At 38.1% G+C, this 14,446-nt stretch overlaps 2 protein-coding genes and 2 pseudogenes across 2 annotated transcripts; 3 read left to right on the top strand and 1 right to left on the bottom strand.

The window, feature by feature from the left end:
• The first annotated feature begins 942 nt into the window (after positions 1-942).
• Positions 943-1,572, top strand: LOC107768137 (6-phosphogluconolactonase 3, chloroplastic-like). The gene is made up of 2 exons (XM_016587241.1): positions 943-1,328; positions 1,419-1,572. Exons 1-2 carry the CDS (start codon positions 943-945, stop codon positions 1,570-1,572), a joined length of 540 nt encoding a protein of 179 aa, XP_016442727.1.
• Positions 1,573-7,603: 6,031 nt separating this feature from the next.
• On the top strand, positions 7,604-10,080 carry LOC107768136 (putative 6-phosphogluconolactonase 4, chloroplastic). Its single transcript, XM_016587239.2, has 4 exons — positions 7,604-7,613; positions 7,719-8,148; positions 8,238-8,373; positions 9,519-10,080. The coding sequence occupies exons 1-4, from the start codon at positions 7,604-7,606 to the stop codon at positions 9,981-9,983; spliced, it is 1,041 nt and encodes a 346-aa protein (XP_016442725.2). The 3' UTR covers positions 9,984-10,080.
• LOC142182099 (putative 6-phosphogluconolactonase 4, chloroplastic) lies at positions 9,996-12,926 on the top strand (annotated as a pseudogene).
• A 1,138-nt stretch (positions 12,927-14,064) lies between these two features.
• Positions 14,065-14,239, bottom strand: LOC142182439 (small nucleolar RNA U3; annotated as a pseudogene).
• Between the last annotated feature and the right edge of the window lie 207 nt (positions 14,240-14,446).

Raw genomic sequence — 14,446 nt, 5'->3', positions numbered from 1 at the left:
CAATCCTCTATTATATGTGTACATTAAAAGTTAGTTTAACCAACTTATAAGCACTTTTTGGCTTATTATATGCATATTATAATTAAAGTATTTATAAGCCAATCATACAAAAAATCATAAGTTAGTCATTTATAATTTTTAAACTTTTTACTTATAAGTATCTTTAGTTTGATCAATGCTTATACTACTTTTGTAATATCTTCAGTAACTTTTTGTAATTTTAAGAATCATTCTCAAATAAGAACGCTGAGGTACTTTTTTTGAAGAGCTTCTACTGAAAATTTACCTATTCAATAGTTACATCAAATTATATTAATTTATAATAATTAAAATAAAAGTATATTCCATTAAATATAGAGTATCTTATGACTTATATTTCTTAATTTTTATATTCCATTAAATATAGAGTATCTTATGACTTATATTTATTAATTTTGTATTAAATAATGCTAGTCATAACTGTTGATAATCTTAGCAGGCTAATAATGCAAGATATACACTGTCGAGGGAGCCACAATAAGAAGATTACAAAGCAACTGGAATCCATAAATTTCTATCCCTGAAAATTGTCCTGGAGGAGGATAATATTGATATTTTAGTAGTAATGACTCTGAAGATTTTCTTAGTATTGAATAGATAATAATAAGCGATGAGGGGATAGTAGATAAATGTTTAGCAGGTTTCTGGAGGTAGATTGGTACCATCTAAGGGATTTTTGTTATAATTGTACATATTTTGCCTTGGTAATAAAGTTACTTATTTACAAACAAAAAAAATAATGCTAGTAACGACTACAGCACACATGTCTGTCAGTGATCCCTGCCCTTTCATTGAATGCCACGCCCTAGGTTCTCACCTACCATAAAAGCTCCAGCACGTTAAGCTCTTTCTTTCGCAGTCGCCGTTGGACCAGTCTTTTCTCACTCTCCGTCCCTATATAAGATGACAGAGTGCACACTACGGTTAGACTCTTCTTCTCGCGCTCTCTCTGCTAACTTGCACATATCACCTACCCAATTCTCTCCTCTCCGCCAATCTCTGCCGTTGACATCTACATCTATAATTGGCAAGCCACTTTTTTGCTCGCGCTCACATAGGAGAATCTCAGTATTGAGTAGAAACTCCCCGAGATCTCAGTTTAGAACTAAATCATCAGTGGCTGAGACTGTGATAGGTAAAAGTAAAGGGAAAGTTGAAGTGTTTGATATTGAAGAGGAACGTGCCGTGTCTCTAGCGAAGTACACAGCTGATTTATCGGAGAAGTTTTGCAAAGAGAGAGGTTCTTTTTCTGTTGTTGTTTCCGGTGGTTCACTTATCAAGTCTCTTGGGTAATTGTTTATTCTTCTCGTTGTTAATCTCTTTGGGATGGTTTTGGTGTTTAAGTTAATTGAATGCTTGTATTTGTTGCAATTGTGCAGGAAATTGATGGAGCCACCATATATTGATTCAATAGACTGGTCGAAGTGGCATGTTTTCTGGGTGGATGAGAGAGTGGGCCCAAAGGATCATCCTGATAGCAATTATTTGCTTGCTTATAATGCTTTTCTATCCAAGGTATTTGTGTATTTCTAATACATATTGATTCTAACGCTGCCACTGTGTGTGATATCTTCAATTTTTTGTTAAAACAATTTTTTGTAGTATATATATATATATATATGCTTCTTTCATTTGTTTGTCCGATTAATGGACTGAAAATGATCGGTTTATTGTGCAAATGCTTCCTTACATTTGAACAACGAGATGCATTAATGTCTGAGTTTCTACACACAGAATGTAAGGGTAATCTGAACAGAGGTGAAATGCACTTTATGAGGATATCTAAGTATTGATGGAGAATAAACTCTGTTGTTATTAAGTTTTCCATTCATCAATTCTATTACTCCGGATGAACCATATGAAAAAATCAGATGAGAAAGTAGTTCTGTTAGGAGTTGAAGCCAGTGGTATCAGAGAATGCAAGTTGTGCCCATAGTGTAAACACATAATGTACCAAAATGTCTTGGGTTAAGACACTAAATAAGATAATCCTGCTAATGGATCAGCGAGGACTAAAATGATCTGGTGGTCCCTGTTAATATGAAGTGTGAGAATATAAAGTAAAAAATAAATACTTCCTCCGTCCCAATTTATGTGGTACCGTTTGATCGGACATGGAGTTTAAAGAAATGTTAAAATGTTTTCTAAATATGTAAAGGTGCCATTTTTTGGGACAAACTAAAAATGAAAGTATGTCACATAGAATGTGACTGAGGGAGTAAATATTATTTATTTAGCAGGCACATGAATGACTTGAGTCGTGCCATGTACCGTCCTAAGAAACTGTTTTAGCAATGTGAAAGCTTTCCAGAATTAAAGTCTTCCTCTATTAGAGGGAACATAAACTACAACAAATATGCCTAAGTCTTAAACAAGTTGGGGTCGGCATTATGAATCCCCACTTCCTCATTTAAGCTCAACTTATATTATCATCATACCAAATAAATTAAAAATGAATAGAGAGAACACAATCAACAAATTTTAAATAACGATCAACAAGTTATGAACGAAAAAGAAGAAAAGACAGCAACTTGTTGTTTGTAGGGAAATTAACTGTAGAGAAAAGAGAGAAGAAAGAGTTAAAGAGCAATAAAGGCAGAAGAAGAACTTATGTTATATTGATTATAAGGTTAGCTTTATATAGCCAAGTGTAGTACATAAAAGTTGTGAATAATGTAACAACTCAGAGAGAATCTAGGATATAGAGAAACCTATGTGAATAACAATCCTAAACAAAAGGAATCTGATAAGCACCAAAAGAGATATTAAAAAACAAAATAACAAAGTCCTATACAGAAGGAGATAACTTGCTACTGCCGTTACTACGCCCCCGCAAGTTGGCATCGAGGTCTACGACGCCCAACTTGGAAAAATGTTTATTGAAAACTGCTTGTGGAAGAGGCTTTGTAAGAAGATTCGCAACTTGATCCGCAACATGTAAATGGGGTAACTTCAAGCTGTTTGTGCTAAACCTACTCACGGACAAAGTGGAAGTCGATAACCACATGCTTCATGCGGCTATGGAAAGCAGGATTGATACAAATATAAGTGGTGCTGACATTGTCACAGAGAACTCTCGAAACAACAGTTAAAGGAAACTGAAGCTCTTGAAGAAGATGGGTGAGCCAATTAGTCTCGGAAACAGCAACTGCAACTGCCCGATATTCAGCCTCTGTAGAAGAACGAGAAACTGAATGTTGCTTCTTCGAAGACCATGAAATAGGAAAACGACCAAGATAGATAACATAACCAGTGGTGGAGGTGCGATCATGAGGATTTCCCGCCCAGTCTGAATTAGAGTAAGCAAGCAGTATATGGTCACTCTCTTTGGCAATGTGTACAGTATATGAAGTAGTGGAACGGAGATAGCGGAGAAGGGATAGCGGAGAAGCCGCTTAAGAGCAACCCAATATGACATAAGCGGTTGATGCGTAGCCTGTGACAACTTGCTGACAGCATAAGCTATATCGGGATGAGTGAAAGAAAGGTAATGAAGCTTACCAATAATGCGTCGGTAAAAAGAACCATCAACTAGATGATCATCGGGTGAGGGGTCAAAAACAACAGTAGATGTCATGGGTGTAGAAACACCTTTGCAATTATCCATCGCAACCTCATGAAGTAGGTACATAGTGTACTTTTTTTAGAGAGAAAGAGACTAGTAGAGGAACGAATTACCTCAACACCAAGAAAGTAATGTAGAGGTCCTAAATCCTTCAGTGAAAAACATTTTGAGAGAGCCTCAATGATACAATGAATACCTCGTTGGTGATTACCAGTCACTAAAATATCATCAACATAGACCAAAATGTACACAGTGAACCCATATTTATGCAAAATGAAGAGCGAGGAATCAGATCGGGATTTAAAAAAAAACAAAGTAAACAGATAGTTTTTGAGTTCAGTATACCAAGCACGAGGAGCTTGCTTGAGGCCATAAATTGCCTTTTGAAGACGACATACATGGGTAGGATTCTCAGAACTTTCAAATCCCGGTGGCTGCCACATATAAACTTCTTGATCAAGACTACCTTACAAGAAGGATTGTTAACATCCAGCTGATGAACATGCTAATCAAGTTGAGTGGCTATAGTTAGGACACGACGCACAGTAGCAGGCTTGACTACTGGACTGAAGGTGGAATGGTAATCAAGTCCAGGACACTGAGTAAATCCCTTGGCAACCAAACGAGCCTTATACTTGTCAACAGAACCGTCAGGTTTATACTTAATTCGGAATAGCCACTTACAATCCACTAAGTTTTTGGAAGAGTCACATGGAACCAAATCCCAAGTCTGGTTGCGAACATGAGCATCAAATTCGGCTTGCATTGCTGAATTCTAGTGGGGAATTAGCTTGGCTTGCTTATGGGTTGTGGGAATTTTTTGAGATGATGTAGTGGTTGTGAGAAATTGATGTAGTTTGTGATCGAGTGATCATCGGGTGCACTTTGGTGGCTGGATGGTTTGATTGGGTTTGGGTTGGTGGGTCTGACTGAATAGGCTGAGAGAATTCTGGTCGAGGTGGGGAAGAAGTTGTTTGCGGCTATTGTAGTGCCGAAGCAGATGTAGAGTGGGACGGACCTAGATTTTGGCTAGGAGTGGATGGTCTTTCTTGTCTTTGATACGTGATAATTGGTTGTGAGGGCAAAACTTGAGGTGCCAAGATTGAAGGAGGAGAAGTAGTTCTCTGTTGTTGTGGAGCTTGTGTGGAAGGTGGAGAAGTAGGAGTCGAGGTATGAGGAGAAGGAATATTACCTGATTGTTGAGAGACACCATCGAAGCAGATGTGATAGCTTGTGGGCATTGAGTGACCATGGGCAATGTAGTCACCGGTGGTGGAAGCTGATAAAAGGAATTTAAAGTTGAATTATTATCCTCTTTGGCTGGTTGTTCAATAGAAATATTATCCCAAGCCACATTATCCTTACTTCTAAAATCTGAAAAAATATTTTGAAAAGGAAAATTGTCTTCTAGAAAAACTACATCCCCGGATACATATATTTTGGAATTAACTGGATCAAAACATTGATGGCTATAAAATTTATTAGAAAATCCTAAATAAGCACATGATGTAGATCGAGGTTCTAGTTTATTACTAGAATAAGGTTTAAGCCATGGATAGCATAAGCATCCAAAAACTTTGATGGAATTGTAATTAGGCACTGTTTGAGATAGAATTTCAAAAGGTAATTTATTTTGTAAATTTGGTGTAATTATCCTATTGGTCAAATAAATTGTTTGATGACATGCATAACTCCAAAAAGTTGAAGGTAAGGATGCTTGGTGTAACAAGGTGCGGGCTGTCTCAGTGACATACCGATATCGGCGTTCAACTAAGGCTACCCGTTGGGGTGAGTATGGGGGCGACACTAAGTGTTCAATTCCATGTGTTTTTAAATCGGAATCTAATTTTTGAAATTCACCACCACCATCAGTGTACAAGGATAATATTTTTGTGTGAAAATGTCTTTCAAGCAGGGGATGTAAGGTTTGGAAGATTTTCAAAACTTCTGTTTTAGCTTTGAGCGTGAACAACCACATATATTTTGAAAATTGATCAACAAATAAAACGTAGTATCGTTTTTTGTCAATTGATAATACCAGAGACGGTCCCCACAAATCACTATAAATTAAATGTAATTTCTTATCACTGTGCTAAGAAGTTTTTGAGAAAGGCATCCTATGGCTTTTATTGGAATAACATCAATTACAGATAGTACCAGTTTTTGAATCAGAAACTGGAATGGAAAAATCAAGCAGAAATTTATTTAGAGCACGATGATTAGGGTGGCCTAGTCGTCGATGCCACAGGTGATATGGGACAACAACATTGCATTTGGGAGGACCTTCAACATCGCCCTGTGGCCACTCATACAACCCATTTCTAGTCCATCCGCAAACCAATGACGCCCCCATAGTCAGATCCTTCACAAAATAAACACGAGAAAAGAATTCAATAGAGGTGTTATTGTCTTGACAAAACTTAGAGACAGAGAGTAGATTGTTTTTAATGGCTGGAGAGCAGAGAACATTTTGGAGATAGAATTTGTGATTTGATGCATTAATGTTCACATTACCAGTATGGGAGATTGGAATGGTATTACCATTGCCCGTGACTATATCTTCCGAACCATGGTAGTCTTGCATAGTGGCTAGACTTTGAGTGTCCGAGGCAACATGATGTGTTGCACCACTATCAATGATCCACGGAGCTTGCTGATTTTGGAAGCGTACAACATAATTAGCGCGAGCTTGAAAATGATTGTGAGACGGTGTCAGACATACATGAGCAGTATGTCCTCTACCATCACAAAGCTGGCAGTAAATATTGTTGTTAGGAGGTTGTTGTTGCTGATTGTTGCGCTTGGGCTGCTGATTATTGCGCCATGCTTGATTGCGACTTTGTTGATTGAGATTGTTGTTTTTGGGCGCATTTGATCGCCGATTGTTGTTGGATCCCTGGCGTGTAGGAGTTGACGCAGTCCCCTGATCAATATTAGCAGTTATTGAAGGAGAAAGACTGAAGGAGTCCTTTTGGCTTCCTCATGATGAAGAAAAAGCTCATGATCAAGGAGCTTTTCATATAGTTCTTCATATGAGATTGTTGAATCTCGAGCTCGGATGGCAGCGGAAAGGTCTCGGAATTCAAATCCAAGTCCAGTAAGAATCTTGAAAACCAATTCTTCATTGAAAATGGGGGATCCAGCAGTGGTAAGTTCATCACATAGTAAGAGAACTTGATGAAGATAATCTGCAATAGGGCGAGAGTCCTTGGAAAGGCGGGCTAGACGGTCTCGAAGACTAAAGATTTGAGTTTGGGTCTTGTTTGCATAAGCAATATACAGTGCATCCCAAGCCATTTTGGCATTGGCAGCAGAAGCAACTGTACTAGCAATTGTTGAGTCTACAGATGCCAAGACAACATTTTGTATGAGCTAATCTTGCTGAAACCAAGCAAGAAAATCAGGATTGGGTACTTCTTGGTTATTTGCAGAGATAGTCTGAGAGGGGGTTGGTTTCGATCCATCAAGGTGACCAAAGAGATTGTATCCACGCATAAGCATGGACACCTGAGCCTTCCATAGTGAAAGGTTATGGCTACCAGTAAGTTTGATGGGAAGTTGAGCAAGGGGATTGAACTGGACAACAGTCTTTGAACCGGAGGTATTATCGGCATTGACAACAATTGGAGAACTTGGAGCCATTTGTGCGTGCAGTGCATGGGTTAAAAAAAAGAAATTAGGATCAAACTCGTTGGAGCAGCAGGGCTTTGATACCATAAAGAGCGATAAAGGCAGAAGAAGAACTTATGTTATATTGATTATAAGGTTAGCTTTATATAGCCAAGTGTAGTACATAAAAGCTGTGAATAATGTAATAACTTAGAGAGAATCTAGGATACAGAGAAACCTATGTGAATAACAATCCTAAACAAAAGGAATCTGATAAGCACCAAAAGAGATATTAAAAAACAGAATAACAAAAAGTCATATACAGAAGGAGATAACTTGCTACTACCATTATTAAGAGTAAGTATTATGATGGAGTAATAATTAGCGATTATGATGAACAGTAGTACACGTGCCAGTCACTGATCCCTACCCTTTCATCGAATGCCACGCCCCAGATACTCACCTACCCTAAAAGCTCCAGCACGTTAAGCTCTTTCTTTCACAGTCTCCGGTGAACCAGTCTTTTCGCACTCTCAATTCCTATATAACATGATAGAGTACGCAGTGCGCTTAGCCTATTCTTCTCGCGCTCTCTCTGCTAACTTGCACATCTCATCTACCCGATTCTCTCCTCTCCGCCGATCTCTGCCATTGACCTCTGCATCTATTATTGGCAAGTCACTTTTTTGCTCGCGCTCACATAGGAGAATCTCAGTATTGAGTACAAACTCATCGAAATCTCAGTTTACAACTAAATCATCAATGGCTGGGACTGTGACAGGGAAAAGTAAAGGGAAAGTAGAAGTGTTTGATTCTGAACAGCAACTTGCCGTGTCTCTAGCGAAGTACATAGCTGATTTATCGGAGAAGTTTTGCAAAGAGAGAGGTTCTTTTACTGTTGTTGTTTCCGGTGGTTCACTTATCAAGTCTCTTAGGTAATTATTTATTCTTCTCGTTGTTAATCTCTTTGGATGGTTTTGGTGTTTAAGTTAATTGAATGCTTCTGTTTGTTGCAATTGTGTAGGAAATTGGTGGAGCCACCATATATTAATTCAATAGACTGGTCGAAGTGGTGCATTTTCTGGGTGGATGAGAGAGTGGTCCCAAAGGATCATCCTGATAGCAATTATTTGCTTGCTTATGATGCTTTTCTATCTAAGGTATTTGTGTCTTTCTACTACATATTGATTCTAACGCTGCCACAATGTGTGATATCTTCTATTTTTTGTTAAAATATTTTTTCGTAGTATATATATGTTTCTTTCATTTGTTTGTCCGATCAATAGACTGAAAATGATCGGTTTATTGTGCAAATGCTTCCTTACATTTGAACAACGAGTTGCATTAATGTTTGAGTTTCTACATAGAGAATGTAAGGGTAATCTGAACAGAGGTGAAATGCACTTTATGGGGCTATCTGAGTATTGATAGAGAATAAACTCTCTTGTTATTAAGGTTTCTATTCATCAACTCCGGCTGAGGCGGATCCAGGATTTTTTTTTCTGCACCACCCACCCCCACCCCGGCAAAACCCCCCTCCCCTAAAATAAAAATTTTTACTTTTTTTTTTTGTATTTTCAATTTTCTATTTTTGTCTGCACCACCCACCCCCTACCCTCCCCATCCACCCCCCAAAACCCCCTCCCAAAATTTTTTTTTTACTTTTTTTTTCGTATTTTCTATTTTCTGTTTTTTTTTCGACACCACCTCCCCCCTCCCTCCTCGCCCTAAAAAAAAAAATTTACTTTTTTTTGTATTTCAAAAAAAAAATTATGTTTTTTTTTATTTTTATTTTTTTTTCATTTTTCTACATCACCCACCCGCCCCAACCCCACCCTACCCCCCAAATTTTTTTTATGCAAGATGAGCATGGTTCTAAAACGTGGGTCAAGTTGGGCGGGTTGGGTTATGACTCATTGTTTAGCCCATCTTGACCCAACCCATCTTAGCCCAAGTATACTTTGGGTTGGGTTGGACAATGACCCATTTATTAATCTAACCCATCTTGACCCGCCTAAATTCAGCCCAACCCGCCCATTTGTCACCCCTACTGATGAGAGCATCTATTAGATTACCAACTGTTCATGATACTTGCATCACATACAAAACTACCTAAGCGATTTGATCTTTTTAAGAATGATGAATGAGCTGTTACTTCATCACTATTTTCCTTTTACATCTTTATTCTACCTACTTAACTTTTAAGCTCATTTCGTCACTTCTTTTTACTTCATCACTTCTCTCATTTCACATCTTAATTCTATTTACTAAGCTTTTAGGCTCACCTCTTCTTTCTCTTGGGCAGATACCTATTCCTAGTGGCAATGTGTATGCCATAAACAATGCATTATCAGCAGAGGGTGCAACACATGATTATGAGACTTGTCTAAGACATTTGGTTAAGAGCAAGATTGTAGACATTTCTGAAGCTACTGGATTTCCCAAATTTGATGTAATGCTATTGGGTATGGGTCCCGATGGGCATGTAGCTTCATTGTTTCCCGGGCTTCCTCTTGTCCATGAGAAAGAGAAGTGGGGCATCTTCATCAAGGAATCTCCAAAACCTCCACCGAAAAAGATTACATTTACATTTCCTGTAATAAACTCATCCGCCAATATCGCTCTTGTTGTAGCAGGTGCTGGGAAGGCAGATGTCGTGCATAAATCACTAGGTGATAGCGAAAGTTCTGATTTGCTTCCCGTGCAGATGGTTTCACCTGAAGGAGAATTGGTTTGGTATTTAGACAAGGCTGCCGCTTCAAAGCTGTAAGGATGATGATATATGAGTTACGAATTAGTGCGTCAAAGAAGTAAAGCAATTAGTGCTTCACTGTTGTTGCCGATATTTGTTAAAGATGGAAATGTAAAGAAAGACGGTTTTCCCCTTTCTCCGTCTATTGTTTCGGGCAGGGGGTAGGGTGTAGGTTACTTCCTTTCTCATGTTTGCATTTGAGAATTACACTATTTCTATTGTTACTTTCAGTCTTAAAGGAAAAATATGCATTGTAATGGGATATTGCAAAAGTAGGAGAAAGGTAGAACCAATTGTCATACGGGGAAAAATGATTGCTCGCCAAAAGCATTCTGGTAAATTATGGGAAAGTTGAACTTCCCGCTGCTGTGTAGGGGAAAAGCCTTTGGCATGCTAAACAAACCTACGCCTTGTTACTGATACCCCTATTCACCCCCTTGGTATGTTACCATTTGACTTTTGTTGCTTGTAACTTGATGCTATTTTTGGGCCTCTTGATTAATCATGTGCAAAGTAATTGTGCAAAATTGACCATTAATCAACACTATTTAACAAGATCAAATCTTTAAACTTCTATCATCACCAAATATCTTTGGATTTTTATATGTTAAGGGAGTGGGAGCTGTCATTTAAATCGTCTCTTTATTTTTTATTTTTTTGGTCGGTAAGTTGAATAGGCTCTTTACAATGAACCAAAAAAGCAAATTTACCTACGTGGGTTTTCTCCTTCTTTTTGGGGGGAGGGGGGGTTATTTAAATCCTCTCTTCATAATGCATCCCAAAAGAAAAAACAAATGGTAAACAAGTTCGTAGATTTCATGAACTTGATTGTTTGGATGAGCTGGATATGTCAAGTAACTTTTAAATACATTTCTGGAGTACATGGAGTAACATTATGCGATCCATGTAAAAGGGCAACATATAAAGAATTTGAAAAAGTACCTGTATGCTATACAAAAAGAAGAGAAGCAAGAATATATATCATTAAATTTTACCTTTTGCTTGCGGAGCATATCCATAAATTCCTGATATAAAGAACGTGTCAACCCTTGAAGCCCTTCTATCAATGACTTCTAAACAGTATCTGAGGTCCCTCTTCTTTTTCTCTCTTTTGTGTGGAACTTAATATGAATAATGTTGTATTAGCAAAATACTTCAAACATTACCATTGTAACCTTACCTACTTTAAACTAAATGGTAATGCTTTGAGATTTCTGTTGCTAGAGTAGTTTAGTGGGAGTTAAATCTACAGGATCAGCTGAAGAGTAATTGAACATCTTAAGCAAAATTGACATGTTTTGAAGTTCAATGAGTAAAATTGCCGGTGCTCAATACCATGTAGAGTTGCTGATAAGCTTAGATTGAACTTATGTTGGCTTTGCTTAACTCCAGCTTAGTATGATTTAAGCGAGTTTGAAATATATCCTCAATCTTGGCCCATACACTTTTAGTGAAGGTTCTTCGGTAACTCTAGCAAGTTAAATGAGTTTGCTCTGAGATGTGCCATCTTATCTGGCAGTCCCAGCAGCTCCAAAGCTATAGAGTATTTAAAATGAAGATGATTACAAACTAAATTACCAAATTCTTATTAAATTTTGAGATGCATGGGTGATGAGTAGGGGTGGCAATTTGAGCTCAAACCCATCTAACCCGCCCAACCAGCTTAGAGATTAATGGGTTGTGTTACAAATATTTTAGCTCATGGGTCAATTTGGGTTGAGCCCAAGTTAACCCATTATATTTTATTGCCCATTCTGACCCATTAAGCAGCCCAATACAACTCATGAAACTCACCCAAAACAAAAGGTATCTCAACCCAACTTATATAGAAATTTATTTAGTTGCCCAAATTTTACTTTTTTTGGTATTTTCAGTTTCTTTTTTTTTCTACACCACCAAACCCCCCACCCCACCCCCTAAAAAAAAATTCACTTTTTTTTTATATTTTCAATTTTCTGTTTTTTTTCCTGCACCCCCTACCCCCCACTCCCGCAAAACCCCTTCCCCTAAAATAAAAGTTTTTATTTTTTTTTTGTATTTTCAATTTTTTTTTTCTGCACCACCCATCCCCACCCCCCATCACCCATTGTTTACCCTATCTTGACCCAACCCATCTTAGCCCAAGTACACTTTGGGCTGGGGTTGGTCAATGACCCATTTATTGACCTAATCCATCTTGACCCGCCCAATTCAGCCCAACCAGCCCATTAGCCACCCCTACTGATGAGGGCATCTATTAGATTACCAATTGTTCATGATACTTGCATCACATACAAAACTGCCTAAGCGGTTTGATCTTTTTAAGAATGATGAATGAGTTGTTACTTCATCACCATTTTCCTTTTACATCTTTATTCTACCTACTTAACTTTTAAGCTCATTTCGTCCCTTCTTTTTACTTCATCACTTCTCTCATTTCACATCTTAATTCTATCTACTAAGCTTTTAGGCTCACCTCTTCTTTCTCTTGGGCAAATACCTATTCCTAGTGGCAATGTGTATGCCATAAACGATGCAATATCAGCAGAGGGTGCAACAGATGATTATGAGACTTGTCTAAGACATTTGGTTAAGAGCAAGATTGTAGACATTTCTGAGGCTACTGGATTTCCCAAATTTGATGTAATGCTATTGGGTATGGGTCCCGATGGGCATGTAGCTTCATTGTTTCCCGAGCATCCTCGTGTCCATGAGAAAGAGAAGTGGGTCACCTTCATCAAGGAATCTCCAAAACCTCCACCGGAAAGGATTACATTTACATTTCCTGTAATAAACTCATCCGCCAATATTGCTCTTGTTGTAGCAGGTGCTGGGAAGGCAAATGTAGTGCATAAATCACTATGTGATAGTGAAAGTTCTGATTTGCTTCCCGTGCAGATGGTTTCACCTGAATGAGAATTGGTCTGGTTTTTAGACAAGGCTGCCGCTTCAAAGCTGCAAGGATGATGATATATGAGTTATGAATTAGTGTGTCGAAGAAGTAAAGCAATTAGTGCTTCACTATTGTGTGTGTATTTTGTAATTTCAATACATTCTCAAGAAGGGATGTTTCCCCCAGTATTTCCAGCAAAATGCTGAGGTTTCATATGCCATTATCCAGTTGTTGGCAGTTTCTCCTCACTTGTTTATGTGATGATGCTTGGCTCTCACTAACTCGCTAATAAGAGTGCAGTTTGTGCTGTTATTTTATGTTCATCCGTATTAGGTATGTGGACAAATTCTTTGTATCATCACTTGGGTGTAATATGCCAACATTATTCAATTTGGTGCAAAGCAACGGTTATTTGATTATAAAGTTTAGAAGCTTCCTCCTCCTTTGTCAAATGAAGCAGATTCAAAGCAATAACGTAATGTCTTACTGCAACGTGATAGCTAGACGTGGATTAAAGTACTTAATATTAGCATTGCTCAATTTACATATGTTTGACACTTTGTGTCGATGTTAAACACTACTTTATTTGAGAGTTGAAAAGTAACAAGAAATAATGTACAGGGGAAGTTGTTTGGTCGACGTGACAAACTTCTAGTTCGGATTAATTTCAAGTTAGCCTTTCGGATAGAAACCACCATTACACGCTCGTGATATCAAAGATCAAGACTTCTCTATTTTGCCATATTACTAAATTTGCTCTTTGATCTCATAAGGAATAAGAATTTATTCGCTTACGGGTTACGACTTACAATGCTTTGTCCCAGGTGTTTTTCCATGACAATAAACCATCTTGTTACTTAAGTACTCAAACTGTTTCAGATTAAGAGCCACTTTAGTGTACTAGCAAATAAAAAATAAGGTTGTTGTTTTAGAGTTGGGATGAATCAGTGTCTTCAAACACTATCAAAGTGATCAAATGAGGGTTTGTTGGAATAGGCACTGCCAATTTTGTTAAACTGGTCTAGTTTTAAGTGTAGCATCCATGAAGAAAAGTCACAATCTTTACACCTTGCAACTCAATGGTTAAAAGATCCCAGCTTTCACACCATGAATTTCACCCTCATATTTGCACATCATTTGGTGTACTTGGTGCAAGTGAATTGAAACAACTGGAAGTTGAGAAAGAGGAACCAAAGATAGGAGAAGGAAAAAGTTGGTAAAATGTGGAGTCTGTCAGACAGCTATGAGACCATCCTAGGCCACAAGTGACCATGGAAAGCTGTTAATCACGCTCTAGCCTCATAGGCTCGCCTCATCAACCAGACTCGGTTTTCCGTCTCCTTAGAACTCAAGGATACAGTGGTACGAGCCTATAGAACAGATCCTGTTCAAGTAAGGTCGTGCCCTTCAGTTGTAGTGAATGGCTATATAAACAGCAAACGGATAAGTTAATGCGTCGATGTGGGACAAATCTTATGCCAATCTTCAACCTTGACAAACAACTGGGTTTTCCGCTCTCGGGAAAACGTGACCAAAATCAAATCCTAAAATAATAGTAGAAGTCTGCCTTGTGATTTTGATTCATGTGGAGAAAACAAAAATACTGCTA

The sequence above is a fragment of the Nicotiana tabacum genome, chromosome 6 (genome assembly GCF_000715075.1).
Source record: "Nicotiana tabacum cultivar K326 chromosome 6, ASM71507v2, whole genome shotgun sequence".
Lineage (NCBI taxonomy): Eukaryota > Viridiplantae > Streptophyta > Magnoliopsida > Solanales > Solanaceae > Nicotiana > Nicotiana tabacum.
The sequence above is the reverse complement of the archived record's forward strand: the minus strand, read 5'-3'. Positions and strand labels throughout refer to the sequence as shown.

Coding starts and splice junctions, on each gene's coding strand:
- LOC107768136 (XM_016587239.2), top strand. Junction 8,149..8,237: donor TCACTTATCAAGTCTCTTAG/GTAATTATTTAT, acceptor GCAATTGTGTAG/GAAATTGGTGGAGCCACCAT. Junction 8,374..9,518: donor ATGATGCTTTTCTATCTAAG/GTATTTGTGTCT, acceptor TCTCTTGGGCAG/ATACCTATTCCTAGTGGCAA.
- LOC107768137 (XM_016587241.1), top strand. CDS start 943: ATGACAGAGTGCACACTACGGTTAGACTCTTCTTCTCGCGCTCTCTCT. Junction 1,329..1,418: donor TCACTTATCAAGTCTCTTGG/GTAATTGTTTAT, acceptor GCAATTGTGCAG/GAAATTGATGGAGCCACCAT.